Source organism: Dendropsophus ebraccatus, chromosome 3 (genome assembly GCF_027789765.1).
Source record: "Dendropsophus ebraccatus isolate aDenEbr1 chromosome 3, aDenEbr1.pat, whole genome shotgun sequence".
Taxonomy (NCBI): domain Eukaryota; kingdom Metazoa; phylum Chordata; class Amphibia; order Anura; family Hylidae; genus Dendropsophus; species Dendropsophus ebraccatus.
In genome coordinates, this window is record NC_091456.1 from 85,841,835 (window position 1) to 85,860,774 (window position 18,940).

The 18,940-nt window shown below is 41.1% G+C and overlaps 1 protein-coding gene across 1 annotated transcript in view; it reads right to left on the minus strand.

Annotated features, from left to right (window-relative positions):
• Positions 1-18,940, minus strand: part of ECPAS (Ecm29 proteasome adaptor and scaffold) — a 67,031-nt gene that overhangs the window by 31,685 nt on the left and 16,406 nt on the right. The window contains exons 14-27 of the mRNA XM_069962136.1: positions 17,654-17,776; positions 15,728-15,831; positions 12,408-12,531; positions 11,688-11,768; positions 11,382-11,598; positions 11,148-11,239; positions 10,884-11,018; positions 10,518-10,680; positions 8,468-8,637; positions 5,314-5,415; positions 3,900-4,023; positions 3,292-3,437; positions 1,420-1,474; positions 535-649 (exon numbers count right to left, since the gene is read on the minus strand). Coding sequence (XP_069818237.1) covers positions 535-649; positions 1,420-1,474; positions 3,292-3,437; positions 3,900-4,023; positions 5,314-5,415; positions 8,468-8,637; positions 10,518-10,680; positions 10,884-11,018; positions 11,148-11,239; positions 11,382-11,598; positions 11,688-11,768; positions 12,408-12,531; positions 15,728-15,831; positions 17,654-17,776 — 1,751 coding nt within the window. The remainder of the gene's footprint in view (positions 1-534; positions 650-1,419; positions 1,475-3,291; positions 3,438-3,899; positions 4,024-5,313; positions 5,416-8,467; positions 8,638-10,517; positions 10,681-10,883; positions 11,019-11,147; positions 11,240-11,381; positions 11,599-11,687; positions 11,769-12,407; positions 12,532-15,727; positions 15,832-17,653; positions 17,777-18,940) is intronic.

Below are 18,940 nucleotides of genomic sequence, written 5' to 3' on the forward strand. Positions count from 1 at the left end.
CGGGCTCTCACAGCTGACGAATAAGGAGGCAATCTGCCTGGAGCATTCCTAATGATGAGGAGGGACAGAGAGGTTGTGCCAACCTAATGCATACACAATCCAGGCCACTCCCGTAGGGCATGGGGCTGCCAGTTTAAAAGTAACTTTTTAGCACAATAACTGCATCACCTGCCAAACGGACCGCAGGACAGATCTTGGATTAAAAGCAGCTATCCGAAGGTACAAGTGGTTTGGGGGGGGTGGGGGGTGGGGTCAGATTGTGGATACAGAGTAGCCTTAAAATGCGTAAAATGACTCTTCTATGTTTCTATGAAATCACTGTAAGGCCATAAAGGTTTGATGAAAGTACAATACAATGCAAGATTTTCCAAAACTTAGCACAACCATACACAAAATGCAATCCAAACAATCATAATAGAATAAAAAAGAACATGTTACTACAATTAATAACTGTATAGCACAGGTTTGGTGAAATATCAATCTAGTAATAATATCAGTTATGACACACACTCAGAACACAAGGAGTCACAGTACCTTTTCCCAGTCATGAGTGTGTCCACAAGTATGGACACCAGCTCCTGTTGGTCTTGTTCACTGCCCAGTTCATATACCAACCCAAGACCTTTCGAAGCAACATCTTGGCTAAGTTCTGCAACAGATTTTGTGCAATTATCAACACACTCAAAGGAGTTAGGCTGATACATGGACTGAGACATTAACTGCATAAGCATATGTAATAGTACACACATTTCCAATTCCCCAAAACACACACAAATAACTGATATATGTTTGCAAAAACATCAAAAAAGTAAAATTGGTAAAATTACAAAAATAACATAAGTTATGATAAGAGCTATAGAGCTGAAGCCTAAAGCTGCATTAATGTACATACTGTTCTGTAGTAAGGCTCACAAGCAGTTCTACCATAAAAAACCTTAATGTGGATTCCAAATTACCCAAAAAAACTCTGCATCCCACCAGGCACGTACAAAGGTAAGCATGTGTATATTATGTGGGGACATTGCTGTAAAGCAAATCTGAGGTGTGCCACTATGAAATGCTGTTTAATGGTGCGTTCACACCTACAGGATCTGCAGCTGATTTTCTGCAGCAGATTTCATTTAAATAACTGAACACAGCATCAAATCTGCTGCAGATCCTGTAGGTGTGAACGCACCCTAAGAGTAGCTTTACACGTACCGTATTGCAGCGGATCTGATGATGTGCAGATTTGAACTAAATAACTGAATACTGCATCAAATCTGCACCATCAAATCTGCTGAGGATCTGCTGTGGATCCTGTACATGTGAACGCACCCTAACTAATAGATAAAAGAATACATGTATTTTACTCTGATAGAAAAAGCCTTGATACAATCCAACAACTGCAAGAGGCAACTTGAGATACAAGGTACATACCATCATTATCAGAAAGAGCAGATATAAAGGCACTTTGGATTTCTTTAAGTTTTGACTATATGAGAGAATAAAAAAAAGAGGCAGTTTCACACATTTTATATAAACACATTTATATAAACTTGAGTTGCACTATAGGTTGTACACACAATAGCTATTGGCTAAACAGTCTCTCTTCACCCCCCCTCCCCCCCATAAATACTTAAAGTGACACTGTCAGCCCTTATTGCATTCAGACTTCTCTACACAGATGTAAAGGGTAAATTTAGCAGTTTTCATACCTTATTTTATATCATACGTCATGCTGCTTGTTCAAGTAAAAAGTGATCTTTTATCAATGGCAGATTGAGCTAAGTGGGCGGGGCTTCAAGGCAACAGGCCACTTAGCCCCACCCACAGTGCCACCACCGTGATGTCCAATAGTATGGGACAACCTAGAGAGGGTGGGGCCTAGACCTTTAGGCCAGCCTGTTCCAATGGTCGGCGGGGCCTATGTGCATATGACGTCATGGAGGTCAGCAGTGGCGCTGTTGCCGTGAAGCTCCGCCCACTTAGCACAATCTGCAGATGATAAAAGATCACTTTTTACTTGAACAAACACCATAATGTATGATATAAAATAAGGAATGAAAACCGCTAAATTTACCTTTTACACCTGTGTAGACGAGTCAGAATGCAAAAAGGGGGTAACAGTGTGACTTTAGGTTCAGTCAAGCATTCATGTATTCAGAAAAGAGGGGACAGTAAGTGGTTGCCAGACTCCTCTGGGCAGGTCTTATTTCCCTGAAAACAATTTAACCCTTTAAAGGGCGGAGCCAATTTTTGTTTTTGCTCTCTCATTTTCTCCTCCTTCTGTTTAAAAAACCACTGTGCTTGCATTATTTCACCTACAGACCCATATGAGCCCTTATTATTTGTGACACTAATTGTACTTTGCATTGACCAACTTTTTTTTTCTACAAAATATGCTGCACAACTGGAAAAAAAATTGTTTGTGCAGTGAAATAGAAAAACAAGGGCAATTTATTTTATTTGGGGGTGTTTGTGTTGATACCGTTTGCCCCATGTTAAAACTAACATATTATTTATGTTCCTTAAATTGGTACCATTACAACAATATGAAACTTGTAAAACTTTTGTTTTATTTGATTGCTTTTAAAAAATTTTAATCTTTTAAAAAAAATAATAATAATAAAAAAAAAGTTCCTTAAATTGCTCTATTCCCATCCTTATAACACTTATTTTCTGGTCTATGGGGCTGTGTGAGGTGTCATTGTGTGCGCCATGATCTGTACCTTGATTGCATATATGGGACTTTTTAAATGCTTTTTATTACAATTTTTGTGGATTTGATCACCAAAAATCATCAATTTTGCACTTTGCGGGTTTTTACGCCGGGATCCTTCTCTGCATTCCCCTTAACGGCGGCATGACGGGTATACCTGTATACCAGTCATGAGTCGTTGAGGGGTTAATTATGCCTGCTCCTTCTCTCCACCGACATCACCTACTGGTGAAAAGTCATGAGGCCACCACACACATGTCTAATGTATATGAGAGCCCTAAAGTAGTTTACCCAACTTGCCATGTTATCCTCTATCCACAGGTTAGGGGATAATCTGATCAGGGGGGGGGGGGGGGGGGGGGGGGGAATTTTACACTTAGGATATGAGTAGCCATACTGCAAGGCAATGAAGGATTACATATTGAGTCATTACAATAATATATTGTATATTTAGAATAGTAACTGCATTTATTAGGTTGTTTCATTCTAGTGTAATGGAACAGTAACTGCATGTTAGTAAGGCAAGACTATGTTCAAATACAATATAAATGTCTGCAGTACCAAACAGATGTTTTAGCCATGTAACTAACCTTTATTTCCTGGTGATTACTCAGTTTTTTTACAATCGACAGCAGCCATATACAGGATGCCTGTCTGACATGTGGATTCACGCTGACGCCATGCTTGTTGAGAATCTGGTCCAAAACCCATGTAACAACATCATTCTCTTTGACATCTGGAAAAATAAAGACACCATTTAAGTTATACAGTCAAAAATGTGTTTATAGGCAGCAAAAAGTCAAACATAAGCAAAACTTAAGGAGAAATACTATCCCTTTGGCACAGCGATGATAGGCCTCTCTGTAGCCTGCCAACACCCTGCTCTGTAAGGAAGAGGGGCAAGAAGCCAGAAACAGGTGTCTACAGATGGGTAATCCTTCATCCTCGAGATTTATAGTGTGGCATATGTCACTAGTAACATTCTAAGCCCCATACGCGAAGTGAAACACTGAATTGAATGAAAGCTGCCTCTAAAAGGGTGGCATCAGACAGCTGTTTTGCATAACCTCCTTCCCAGATTTCCCAAAGGGGCACAGATGGCCTATAATTGCAAATTTATGACACTCTGCTTAAGGAGAAATATTAGCGATTTGGTCCAAAAACAAATGAAACCACAGTAAAAAAAAAAAACTGTTACCTGCACAAGGTTGATAATCCTCCTCAGAAACCATCCATACATCTCGGGCAGCTGTGGACTTTGTGCCGACAGCTGCATTAGTGATTGCTTCTCCTATAGTAAACTGGAGCTCAATTTGCTTTGCCTACACAGGGAGGTAAGAGAAGGTACCTACTTAGGTGTTTAAAAACAGATACAGTGCATTTTCTTATTCAGCAAAGGGCACTGCAAAGATGCTCATTTGCATTAAAGAGATTTTTCATACTATGTTGCAGAAGTCACAAAATGGGACCCTGATCTATGCAGATGGTAAATAAAGAGCTGCAATCTGGCTAGTAAATGTAGATAAGAGAAGCTTTTTAATAATAGGGTACACAGAAGAGTGTAGCAGCATACTGCTTCAGACATGCTGATGTCCGTATTATGCGAGCCAACAGAGCCTATTATACAACTCGAACATTGGCGATGTCTGTGCAGCCCTTGCTTTGGTGTAAAATAATAAAGCTATTACTTACATGATCACGTTCCCCAGTGTTCTCAGGCCTTGTCTGTGGGATTCCCTGGTCTCTGCAGTTCTGACTACTGGTCACTTTATTGAAGTGACAGGCCACTCAGCCGATCACTGGCCGCAGTGCTGTTCCGTCTCTGCTAGTGACTGGCTGAGCGGCCTGTCACTGCAGAGACACGTCCAGAAGTGAGAACTGCAGCTGCAGTGACCATGGAAGTGGGATTCCATGGTCACTGCAGCTGCAGTTCTCACTTCAAGGCCAGAGCCTGGACAGGTAAGTAATAGCTTTATAATTTTATATGCACAATCAACAGCCGTCAGCCACGCTACCTGTTACAGGTAGTGATGGGCAGTCGGTGGCCAATGATTTTTAAACCTGCCAAAAGACAATGATCAGCTGAGGGTATATATATACACACAAGGCACATTTGTAGCAGATGTTTCTGTGTCAGTGACAAGCACATGGGGGAACATTTATCAAATGCTCCCCTGATATACAACACAAAAAAGGTGCATATTTTTGCAAAAACCAACTTGGGAAGCCCGGCAAAGCGAGGAGGAAGGTTTGTCCTAATCCAACCCAGATTTACCATCAGAAATCTACACCTGCTCTGTTAATATCCATGGATTTCTGCATGTTTCAGTTACATGAGATAATCATAGAACTTTCTTTAGCAATGCTGTGCTTAAATATATTAGTGGACCTCAGAATTTTCTCAAAAAGTCTATTTTATCCACCTACATTCATGGCACCTTCTTCTTATATAAGCTGTATTCACCAATATTATACCAACCCTGTGACAGTCTGGAAACAATATATGTTTAACATTAAAGCAAATCCACAAAATCTCAAAAATGTATCAATGGCTGAGACAGTATATGAGCAAAAAAATACCCCTTATCTTGCAAAGAAAATCGGTAACTTACTTCTACTGATTCCATTAATCCTTGCAGGAGCATCTTCTGGGGAGAAAATTTACTATCTCCAACAGGAAAATATCCCAGTGTTCTTATAGCTCTTTCTTTTGCCTGCAGGAAGAAACCCGTGGATAAGCAGCAATACTGGACAAGATACTTTGCCAGAGGGAAAAAAAATAAAAGAAAACCACCCCAAAATGGACCTTAAGCTATCTCGTCTGTTTTTTAAGGATTTTTTTTTTCATTTGGGCCGTTTCTTCAGCCATTTCTTGAGCTGTAAAGCAGCAATTTTAAAAAGGGAATCTGTCAGCTATAATTCACGTTCCAACCCACTGACACGGTTAGATAGCAGTTACAGCAGGGAGACACCTTATACCAGAGAATAAAAGCATTTCTCTACAATCTGGAAGCACAGCTGGATATTTAAAAGGTAACATGGGTCTCCTTCACATAATAGCTATCGAACAGCTTTAAAAGTTTGAAACATAAATTACAGCTGACAGATTCTCTTTAAAGTGTAAATATCATTTTTAAAAACTTCTGACATATCAGAAGTGCTAATTGGTCGGGGTCCTGCTGCTAAGAACCCTGCCGATTACTAGAACAGCTGGGTTCTCAGCAGCCGGACCCCGACTGATCAGTACTTCTGACATGTTGCTATGACCTGTCAAGTTTTAAAAATGATAGTTACCACTTTAAGGGCCCTATTCCACCAAACGATTATCGTTCGCATAATCGTTAACGATTAACGATCTCAAACGACCGCTATTGCGAAAGACCTGAAAACGTTCACTCATTTCCATGGAACGATAATCGTTACTTATGATCGTATTTGCGATCGTTTTTTTCTTCGCTATTTCTTCGCTATTGCGTTCGTATCTACTGCGAACGACCAAACAATGTCTTATTCAATGCGAACGATTTGCGAACGTTTTGCGAACGAGCAACGATAAAAATAGGTCCAGGTCTTATAAAGCGATCAACGATTTCTCGTTCGGTCGTTAATCGTTAACTGCATTTCAACCGAACGATTATAGTTTAGATTCGAACGATTTACCGATAATCTGAACGATAATCGTCCAGTGGAATAGGGCCCTAAGGGTGCATTCACAAGCATTCAAACTTTTTGCTTAATAAAACCTATTACAGAGTTTCTTAAAATCACTTATACTATTAATACTTATGGAGTTCCGAAAAATTATATTTAAATGGCATTTACATGACTGTACGCTTTAAAGTTTAAAATACTCTTTCCTGTGTAGGATTTTCTCCTTAAAGCGTAACTATAATTTAGATTACTAAATGAAAAATGAAATTACTAAATTAAAAAGCCCATGTGTTACCCTTTAATAAGAGCAGTAAATTGTGGGTATATCTTGTGCGCTTGCTGAGATATCCCGAGTTCTTCGGCTCAGAAAAATAAATAAATTTTTTATTCTGGTTGTCTGAAAGTGGGCGTGGCCTCCTCTCTCCTCCCCCCCCCTTGTCTCCTCCCTCCTCCTCTCCTGCCACACCCCCCACTCCCTCCAGAACACACACACTCACACACTACAGATACCTGCTTTTCATTGAAGTGTGCCAAAGAAAGAAGAAGGTAGGTTAGATGTCACAGCTCGTATTCTAACACTGAGGGGCAGACTGATCATTCCTATGACAGTGACTTTTCTATTTCCTAGACATATATGTTTTATATACATATATAACCGTCTACACACGTGTTGTGACACTACGGCTCCCATTATACCCTGAAAATCCACTAGCTGTCACATTATGATGGGGGTTTTCATCTTGTCACAGCTTTACAGCCACAGGGAGGGCAGAAATGATGTGTTTTTACTGTTCTCTGTTGCTTTACAGCTGGGTAAAAAATACAACTCCCAGCATTCACAGATAGCAAAACACTGTCCAGGCATGATGGGAATTGTAGTTTTGTCACAAGTATAGAGCCACAGCTTTGGTAATGCTAATGTAAAGATTTGAGAGCTGACGGCTTTATTACAAGGTGACTGCAAGGGGCCACAAGAATAATCTATTGATAATTTGTGCTGTCCCTCCAGTCTGATGTTTCTCTCATCATCCCTCTCCCTCACATCATCCATCTCATCATCCCCTTACATCAACCTCTTTCCCTCACATCATCCATCTCACCATCCCTATCCCTTACATTATCCCTTTCCCTCACATCATCTCTTATGAGAGGAATGATGAGAAGGAGGGGGATGGTGTGAGGGATAGGGATGATGTGAGGGGATAATGAGATGGATGATGTGAGGGAGATGGATGATGTGAGGGGATGACTCACATCATCACTCTCATCATCCCCTCTACTCATTCCTCACATCATCACTCTCATCCCCTCTACCTGTCATCATACCCCTCTCTATCATCCTCCCTGTCTCATCCATCATCCCTGTCCTCTCACAGCACCACTTTCACTCACATGATGTGAGGGAGAGCGGCAGACAGAGGGATAGCGATCTGGGCATGTGTTTGCTGCCGCCTGCCCAGATCACTGTTATCCACCGCTCAAGTTGTTGGTGGCGGGCGGTGGTCTTCCACTTAAGAAACAGTGTCCAGGAGAGAGGAGGGGTAAAGTTAGGGGGGCGGGACTGGGGCGGACCTATCTTGGAATCCGTACAAAGAAATGAATTGCTAAAGTTGTTATCATGACCTAGGCAAATTAAAAATAAGCAGAAAAAATATTTTATAGTTATAGTTATATTCTATAGTTATAGTTCAAACGTAAGATAAAAAATTTATCAATGCACATTAAAAAAGAGGAGTGCACCAAGAGTAGCAGATGTGTGATGAGTAATTTTTATGTTTGCATATATTCTGTCCCCTCATTTTTTTGCCTTGGTTCTAGCACTCCACCTACACCACCAGGTGTTTTTATATAGCAAGAATCTGCATAAAGGTCAGTGCCTAGCTCCTCTTAGTCTGCTGGCTGGGAGCATAAGGTGAGTTTATCCATCTGTTCACACTGGTGAGGTGTTGTGTGGCGGCCATTGTCGCTAAGATGCCAGGGGGCTTGCCGCCCCCCACCATGCCCATGAGATGGGGGACAAAGTGATGATGAATCTTCCCATAGTATAGCATTTATTTTATATTATACTTTCATTAGCCCAGAAAAATCTTTTAATAAAACAAAAATACACATTACCTTATTTGTCTCTTTACCAGAAGGTATTCTGGCCAAAAGATTTTCTACCAGCTGCTTCTTGGTGAATCCTGTACCTTCATCTGGTATTGGAAGAGCCCCATTTCGCCCAATCTCCCCCAATGCCGTAACTGCAGCAACTGACAAGGGAGATCCATTATCCAATAGTGTACCTAGACAAAAAAAAGAAAGACATCATTGTGTGAATGTGTAATTGGTGAAAAACAAACCTTGTAAAGTCTAGAACTGCAGACAGCAGAATGTGTATGTTTTCCTCCCATTAACTACAGAAGAGTTGTGCATACATGCAACCTGCAGCCACTGCAAATATGTTCTAAATGTGTACACCCTCTCTCTGTTAGGCTAGGTTCACACTGCGTTTTCAGCATCCGTTTAACGGATCCGTTTTTTTTAACGTCCAGAAAAATAGGGTCAGCAACGTTTTTTTGTCCGTTTTGGTCCGTCAAAAAAAAAACGGATCCGTTTTTTTTTTATAATGGTAGTAAATGGAAAAACGGATGCACACAAATGAATCCGTTTTTTGCAATCCGTTTTTCATGCGTTTTTTGCAAAAAAACGGATGCGTTAAACGGATGCTGAAAACGCAGTGTGAACCTAGCCTTATAACAACCATAAGCACAAGTTAGGTTTATCATCATTTTGTAAGAGCAGTGAGACTAGGACGTCATTTCAAAAACAGCAAGCTGAGATGTTGCTTCTCCATTTCACTTAGGACAATATAACATATTAAAATATTTTTTTTAAAAAGTTAATAGATTCACATATCTTAAACTAAAGAACACTTTAGAACACACAGACTAGGTGGACACAGAACAAAACAGGATAGTAAGCATAAGGGTACTTTGGGGGAAATTCGTGTGGTTTTGAAGATAAGATTTTGAAAGAAAGGAGAACCATACATCTGCTAAGGCTCCAAAACCCATTATTATTTATTTTAAAAGGGGAACTATCAGCAGGTTAGACGAATCTAACCTGCTGTTATGTCCCTACTGCACAGGAGACACCAAGAAGAAAGGTATGTCTCGTACCTTCCTCCTTGGCACCGTATGGGTGCAGTTAGTCAAGTTCTCCATGGTCCGGTAAGACCGTTAGGTGCACTTCCCCGCCCTTACAGCGCTGATCTGCCCCTTTCTAATGATAATGAAGGGGGCTGGCCAAGATTGGCGCTATGGGGGCTCCTAACTATTTTGCCGGATCATGGAGCAAAAGACTAAATGCACCGGAACGGCGCTGAGGAGGAAGGTAATACCTTCCTCCTTGGCGTCTCCTGTGCAGTAGGGACATATTAGCAGGTTAGCTTAGTCTCTTTAAGAGTGTCATTAGTTAGGGGTTAAAATACACGGCATACCACAAAAGCAAGTGCGTACAGTGAACATGAATGGAGTAAAAAACAGACTGGTACAGAGGGAGAGAGGACCCTGCCTGTGAAGGCTTACAATGTATTAGGCAAGGAGAAAGTAGGAGAGGGAGAGGGCTGCCTATATGGCAGTGTCAAGGCAGGGGTTTTACTGTAGGCTTTTATGAAGAAATGGGTTTTCAATTTGCTTTTAAAAGTTGTGACAGTCTTTGAAAGCCAGATGTGTTAGAGAGTATGGTGCAATGTCATAAAAAAATAGGGCGCTTTATAAATAAATAATAACAATAATAGTAAATGCAGATGGTTGTTTGAAAAGACGACAAGAGGAGAGCACAGAGGTCAAGTGAAGATTAGAGATTACTTGTATATAACTAAAATCAAAGGATTTTAGGTTTCGTAATGTCAGTGCTTAGCTGGTTGTTTTTAACGTTGTTACCCTTCCTTATGACACCGATTGCCTATAGTCTAGATAAGCCATCAATGTTAGATTGTTAGGAGACTGACTCCTGACAAACCCCATTATTTACCCGTACGGTCTTTATTGCAGCTGTTATAATTTCTTTCAAGCATTGTGGCTTAAATATTTAAGATTGTGACAGAGTTTGAAAAAGACCATTTCACCTACAAAATATAAATGAATGCAGTACCATGTTTGTGTCTAAGCCAGAGACTTACCAATGGTTTCCACACAAGCCTTGATGGTTTCATCCTGTTCAGGAAGAGGCAAGGGTTCCATTTGCTTAATACCTGTTTGCTCTTTCTTGGTTCTGGAAAGGTCCAGGTATCTACCAATCAAATATCCTAAAGCCAGCAGAGATCCATGTTGAGCCTCTGGATTCTGTAAGCAGATATTAAAGCCATTTCATACCAACCTATTAACCCAGTACCCACATTCTACTTAGTATCACTGCTTTTTATCCTACTAACAGCAAAGGTTTACAAAGTAATCCTGAAGGAAATTGACATTTATACCCATGTACCAAGAAAAGCAAATGAGCAGATGTCCTAACTACAATAACCCTTGTTTGTCTTCATACTTACATGTGGCTCCTTAGTGGTCTTGATTAGACCCTGAATTATAGACTGTAGCTCAGGACCAGGTAATGTAACTACAACTACTGCAAACAGCTGAGCTGCCAGCTCCCGCATTTCCTCCTTGTTAGCGCTCATCAGACTCTGAGAATACACACATACAGAAGTGACAATTACCGACAGTAACAAATATCACTAAAAGAATTTGTACAAAGTGCAAACACAGGGGAGGAAACCTATAGAAGAAAAAAAAAATGCTCTTTTGGTAGATACCTTTATCCAGTCTATTTTATCTACTAAAGATGCAGCCAGCTTCTGTGGATATATAGATACTATCTCAAGGAGGCAATACATAACTTGTAGACCTGCAAATCAAGATAAATCCAATTGTGAATTTTCTTAATACATTACTAACCAAAGCAAAAAGAATTAAAGTATCATGGGCTCAGTGTCTGATACAGTAATAGGTTACTTAATCACTTGATAAAACACGATTCTGTATGTTACCTCCAGCTGCAGACAACAGTTGCTGAATAAGGCTTATATACATCTCCACAGGGTTCATGTCTCCGTTTTTGGAGTCTGGTGAGGTGATAGAATAAGACATTAGCTCTCTAACATAGCGTCCCAAGGCTGGCGCCTGGTCTTGCATATCTGCTAAAGACTGGCAGGTTGGGTCTACTCCAGCACTATGAGCCAGGCACATTCTCAAGTATAGGATTATCTAAAAGGAGACCAAAAGTTGGTATAAAAATATGATAGACAAACAGGGTTATTACTACAGTGCTACTTCATTAAACGATAAAACTATACCTCTAGAAATGCAGCAGGGTTAAAAGGGAGAACAGATGTCGCCGTTACAAATTTAACAGGTGTTTTCATACGGCTGGATGCCTACAAAATATAAAGTAATCATTTAATAAAGAGAGTAACTTATGTAGTTGCCTAAATATACAGTTTTCTACCTGTAAGACTTTAAATGCTGTCAGGACTAATAACCTGTAAACAAACAAATAATTTGAGTATTCCCATGCTTCTAGGATATGTCATTATTTCATGGTGTCTGGCATCTGACACCAAGCTTAGCATCCATATCCTCTGTTCTATGACGTCTTTAGAAAGACGACACCTGGAAGATCTACAGTGAAGAATAATTTCCATATTGTTTGCCATTTGGAGATCTATTATGGCAGCTACAAATGCTATAATGCAAACCATAGATCTCTCTCTCTCATACAGTTTTGGTTACAGTGCAATACAAAGATGCTTGCCTGCATAGCGGTCACATTCGCTCTGCATTTACAGGCAAGTGGTCTCTCTGCAGAAGTTTTCCCTTTCTGTGCCAGAAATTTGCACAAGAAGTGGAACTTTCAGACAACAGAAGCAAGTGGGAAGAAGAATGATGGCTATTTAGTGCAGCTCATTTTTATACAACCTAATGCCATATAAATGTTATTTACATAAATTGGATTATTATGAAACACTTGTAGCAGATTCCATATTATCTGTTCAAAATGCAAGCTGATATTTCACCTTGTCCATGATATGGCTGACCATTACTGGGAAAGATGGAAGCGTCACTGGAGTGCTGCCTTTGTCACTGTTGGTAGCAAATGTTCTCAGAGCTCTTTGTGCTTCCCCATAAACCTCTTCTCTCCTAAAAACATACACAGTGTGAAACATTGATTCTTTCACCTACACAGCAATATTTACTTAGTAGTGGTAGCAATCTAATAATCGGTAAAACCAGTTAAGGTGTATACTTCATATAACTGATCAAGAGAACTGAGTGGATACAAGTGCAGGATAGAAATAACTGTCTGCTAGCTGCAACTCAACTGCCCCTTGTTTGAGTGGCCCCTCAATGCTTTGGGAAGCAGCAGAGGACCTTGTCTCTGTTGGGATGTGCCCCTTCTAAAAAGTCAGTGCAGTTTGAACTTAACTCGTAAAAAAAAGGACTCGGTCCAGAGTGGATTCTGCGCATTCACAACCCACAAGCAAACTGTATCTGCTCAATAGGTTTTTGCTGAAATGACAAACCACAAAGCTTGTAGGGATGTCCACTTGGACTAAATCTGTTTCCTATGTCAAGGTAAGTTGGATATTTTGCAAGTGCCTTAAAGTGAATGTACCATCTGGTACATTCGCTTTAACATGACCCACGGATAGATCGGCGCCGGCGCAGGGAAACCGGTGCCGCGGTCCATTTTTTGAACTGGCATTTTTTGAATGGGCTGAAGCACTGGAGGTGGGCCGGCCCGCCCCCAGTGGGAGGAATGCCCCAGCCCTCTATGACGTGGCTTTGTTAGAATCAATGGAGCTGCGTCAAAGAGGGGTGGGGTGCATTGCTGCTCAAGGACGTAGAGTTACGTCCTAGGATGAAACGGGTACAGGAGCTGCAACCATGCCATCCCTCTGCGGGTCCCGGCTATCACTAACCGGGCACCCGGTGCAGAGCTTGGATTGCGGCAGTTAACACTATAGGTGCGGTGATCAGGCCGATCGCAGCACCTATAGTGAGGAATAGAGGGAGAATCTTCCCTCTATTCCCATCGGGGTTGTGCAGAAGAGATCACACGGCCCCGATGGTTGCTATGACACCAGGAGGCATCCCTGAAGCCTCCTGTGTCATAGTTACGGTGGCTGACCAGACTCTTCAGCTTTGCCTGTTTTACAGGCACATTACAATGCAATGCAGATCTGCATTGCAATGTAATGTGCCTGTAATCGGGCACTCAAAATAGGGATGTTCCCATGGTGGGACAGTAAAATAAAGTAAAAAAAAACTAAATAAAACACACACAAATAAATAAATTGCAAATCACATAAAATGCCCATAGCCCCCCAATTTAATAATAAATAAATACATTTAAAAAAAAAAAAGTAAATTTGTGTACGTTATTTTATTCTTGCCAAGTGCGCAATGACGCTGGCAATAAAAGTATCACCTAACTAAACCTGCACAGTGACTGCAGGAAAAAAAAAAATATGAAAATCAATAATTTTTTGTTATTTTTTTCAAGAAATGTGAGCATTTTTCACACCCAAATTGTACAGATATCGGCCAAATTTTACCACTAATCTAAAGGACAATATGTAAAAAGAAAACAAACTTATAATTGCTAGGATAATTTATTATATCATGGAATTATAACCAGGGCTGAGGAGTCTGAAGTCTATGGAGTTAGTTTTGGCTGGAGTCAGAGTCGGAGCTAGTTTTGGCTGGAGTCTGAAAAAAATGTACTGACTCCGACTCCAGCTTTAAAAAAATCTTTAAAAAATGTAGAATTGAATTTTAATATGAATTTTACAAGTTTTGCTCATAAATATATATATATTAAGAGCAACATTCTGATAGGAAACTTGCCCTATTACATAAGGGTGGTCATGGAAAAGTTGTCGGTCACTATTTGGCATTGTTAGCAGTGTTTCTTTAAGTATAGTGAATATTTTGTTAGAAACATAGAAGACTGTCAGCAGGAAAAGACCACCTGCTCCATCTAGTCTAGTTGTGAGTAGTTCAGGACATGGAGGCTGGAGACTGGCTGCATCCACTGCACACACAGGAGAATCTGCTTTATATACAGTATTCCTTTATTCACTCAGAAGTCGCCCCAGGATCATGTAGGACATTAGGGAGAAGCTGCTGAGCCAGTGTGATAAATAACTCCCCTGGTATATGACCGGCCATTTATGAAGGACTCGGTCCTGATAAAAGTCAGGAGTCGGAGTTGCGGCTTACCGACTCCACAGCCCTGGTTATAACCACATAGTGAGACTGGCCAGATTTAAGAAACGGGCTCTGGTCTTCAAGATGCTATCTGGACCAGTCCTGAAAGGGTTATACTTATGTAGCAGAGCTGTGTGTGTACTGTGTAAGCTGTTAAGCTGTGTATTTGTGGGTGTAATGTACTGTCATTTCAATAAACATTGACCCCTTCTCTACCTTAGACCACCAGGGAAGTTTAACTAGCATGAAATATTTTTTCCTGTTTTCAGTTGTCTAAACCAGGGGTGATTCTTATAGTCAGGTGTGTTTTACAAAGCAAAAAATCTGGTATATACTGCATTTATGAGCCTTAAAAAGTAGTGAAATTGTGGCAAAATATAGCAGTGGTTACTAAATTGTATAAAAGGGATACTAACAGCAGGTTCACACATATGAACCTGTTGGTATGGGGTTATAGCGCTTTTGATGCTGATTGTAACATTACCCATCTTATCCTCATATGTGGCATCAAATTGGAGATACAGGTAAAAAATTCTAATAAGTAAATTAGCTGGTTTGGTGCACTGGGGGAGGGGGTATATATTGGCCAGCCTCTGGAGCTACGCCTACTAATAAACATTCAACTGTATCCAATGCCGTGATCCCCTGCTTGTGCAGTAACACTCATGGTATGGCAACTGGGCAGTGTTCTCACACAAGAGTGGTCTCTCTTACGGTAAAAACTTTTGATATGTCACAGAGCACAACAAAAGTTATTATCAGTTGGGATCTTAAGAGGTCAGACCCCGATCAATCAGAAGAATGAGTGAAGAGAGACGTTAGCTGCCGCACTCTTCTCACTCTGTGCCTATACAAGAGAAATGACTTACATTACATTATACTGCTGTCTCAGTGATGTGGCAGGGAGCAAGAAAAGAATTCAGACTTGTCCTGGTTTATTCTCCAGATCGAGAGGGATCTAAACACTTAGGACTCTGAATAATAAAAAAAAAACTTTTGATACGTCTCTATGACATATGAAAAGTTTTTTTCCGTGCCAATGCCCATTTAAGTTTAGTAATCCATTAGCTCAAATATAATGCATTCCTTTGGCATACAAAATATAGCATAATAGAACTCTTACGGATCTCCAGCCGAAAGCAGCAACAAATATCTGGAAGGTATGTGATCTGGAGCAAAAACGTTGCTTGCAAACTTCACTGCTACTTGGCGAACCTGGACTTCAGGCTAAATACAAAATATGACACATAATGAGCATCAAACAATCCTGAAATACATCTGTCCATAACTCTGTAATGTTTACAGTGGTGAAATATTAACTAGACATACCCTAATATCTAAATTAAACAAAAATACCCTCCCCCACACACACACTTGTATGCCTGCAGTCCAATTGTAAAGGACAGTGCAAGGGAGAAACACCACACCAGTTATGGATAGCACACGTGAAAAAGGAAATTCCTCAAAATAAAATTAAAAATTTATTTTGAAAAAATGCATTACCTTAAAGCGACTCTGTACCCACTGTTCCTACCCCCCGCCAACTACTTATACCTGTTTGTAGCTCATGCGCCGTGCTTGTAACCCCCTAGCGCCGTTGCCGTGACATTGTGGGTCACGCTGCACGTCGTCCACGTCTTGTCTTAGCGACGCGCTTATGTCTGGCCCGCCTTCCATGTCAGTGTGCACCGCCTACCGTTGTCCCAGTCCCGCCCCCCTTGTCCATCTGCGGCCAACACGCCCACCCCACCCCCCGCTTACGCTCTTTGCGTCTGTCCTCTCCTCGGCTTTACATCACATTCTCCGTTGAGCACCGTAGCGCACGTATCCCGCGCAGGCACAGTGACGCTTTACACTGGCCGGAGAAGACCGTTCGCATCACTGCGCCTGCGCGGGATACGTGCGCTACGGTGCTCAACGGCGCATGTGCTGCGAAGCCGAGGAGAGGACAGACTCCAAGAGCGTAAGCGAGGCATGTTGGCCGCAGATGCACAAGGGAGGCGGGACTGGGATAATGAGAGGCGGCTCACACAGACATGGGAGGCGGGCCAGGCAGAAGCACGTCGCTAAGTCGGCGTGGACGACACGCAGCGTGACCCGCAACGAGGCAGCGCTGACCCGCAACATCACTGCAACGGCGCCAGGGGGTTACAAGCACGGCGCAGGCGCAAGACACGGCATCTCTTAAACTTAAGTTTATTTTTTAGCTGAACGAAACCTCTACCAGCGTTCCAAAACATACCAGAAGAATGGACTTCACATGAGCTACAAACAGGTATAAGTAGTTGGGGGGGGGGGGAAAGAACAGTGGGTACAGACTTGCTTTAAAAGAGATTATCTCAGGTTTGCTGACTGATGCCTTTCAAGCTTCACATCACAGCGGAAAAATGACAAGTGCTTAATTTCCTTCAGAAAGCAAATATACCCTAATGCTGAATATTCCAAGTGCTGTTTAGGCTGGATTCACACTACATTTTTTTGTAAAAACTGATGCATTTGTGTGCATCGGTTTTAATCCGTTTTTCCAATGACTTCCATTACAAAAAACAAAACAAAAACAATGTACACAAATGTATCAGTTTTTTGTAAAAAATGGATGTGGGGGGGGGGGGGGGGAAGGAGTTTTGTGTGAGAGTCATGACTATGCAGGTGTAGCAAGTTTTAGCTCTTTTAGTGATGGAAGATTTTATACTGTGGCTGTACTTTCCTTTGGATCGTGGAAGATTTTTGGGATTTATATCACTTTTAAAGAGAATATGTCACCATGCTGATTCTGAATTTGTGAGTTCTCAGTACTCACAGGAATTCCCTTACATCCAGTCCACTAAGGGCCCATATGTCAAAGCACTTTGGGCAGGTATTCTTAGTATGCATTAGTATACAGTGCACATATCCTTTGCAGTCTGAAAGTGGGGGAATGCCAGTGTGTACCAACATAAACATTACTGACATTTGGCGTAGTTCCACATATCCAGATGTACAGCTGTTTGTAATAGGGTAAAAAATAAAATGTTTTATACTCACGTATCCATTTACATTTAACATTTACCTTTACTAAGTAGGATCCAACAAGAGCTTCCATGAGGGTCAGCTGAGCACCTTCCAGGTTTGTGTAAGCCCCAACCATCATTGACAAGGCTTCTTGTATAGAAAGCCTGACATCCATATCTTCCTGCAGGTGTGAAGCAAAGCGGGAGTTAATATAAGCTACAATTCTATTAGTTTCAGCAGTTTCATGACACGTCATCCCTACAGGAAAATAAACAAAGACCAGTATGGACCACCAGAGATATGGTGTTTATTGGTAGGTGATTTAACAGGTGAGTAACTTTTCGTGTCATCTTGAGATTATTACACCTTTCTGATTTTCACAGCAGTTAAGAAAAGTCAGTGGTGCTTAACTTTAAAGGTATTTTGGCCATAAGGGTTAATATAAAAGCCACAAGCAGACAATGTCATATTTAAGACAAACATGTTGTATGTATGTATGTTTGTATGTATGTTTTCATAAAGAATGGATCAACACACATTATTACTTATTTCTAGCAAAAAAATTTTAAAGGCTTATCAGTATTTTCCAGAATATATATATGGGAACAAGTGTGGGAAGCCATATATAAGGGCAAGATCCATGGTGTGCAGACCTCAGGGAGAACGTCCAATAAACCAGTGCTTTAGAGGATTAGATTCTAGTTTGCTAAGGAGATTGTATTGTAAAGGGCAACTTGAAATGCATCCACAATCAGCACCTCAACAAGAATACTTACTCCCCAAGCATACTTCTGTACCTCCCTGCTGCAAGATGGCATACTTACCTGCAATAATCAGTTTCACACAGTGATGCTTTATTCCGGAGCTACGTCACTGTTTAAATCCCAATGGCACTGACATCACCGCTCTTCTGACCCCTCTTCTTCCACCAGCATTTGTGAAGACCGGAAATTAGGGTCTTTAATTCTTCTCTATGAGAGCACTCTCAGATATGCATTGAAGAGTCTCACTTTTGGCATTGTTAGCTGCGGGCCAGCTGGCAAAGAGGCCACATGAGTGCCAGCTTGCATTGTAGCACCGGAATGAAGCCGCGCCAGGGAACACCGATCATCGCAGAGATCATACATGTCATCTTGCAGCGGGGGATGCAATAAAACGATTTGGGGTGGGTGCTTCTTTAAAGGGTTATTCCCTTTTCGTAAAGTAATAAATGAGCCATAACAATGGCTAAAGCGTAACTGTTATTTCAGGGTCATTTTTCTGAAAACAATAAATATCTGTAATAGGTTTTATTTACCAAAAGAATTTCCTTCTGTACTGAAAAAGCTTTTTTTTCTAGCTCCCC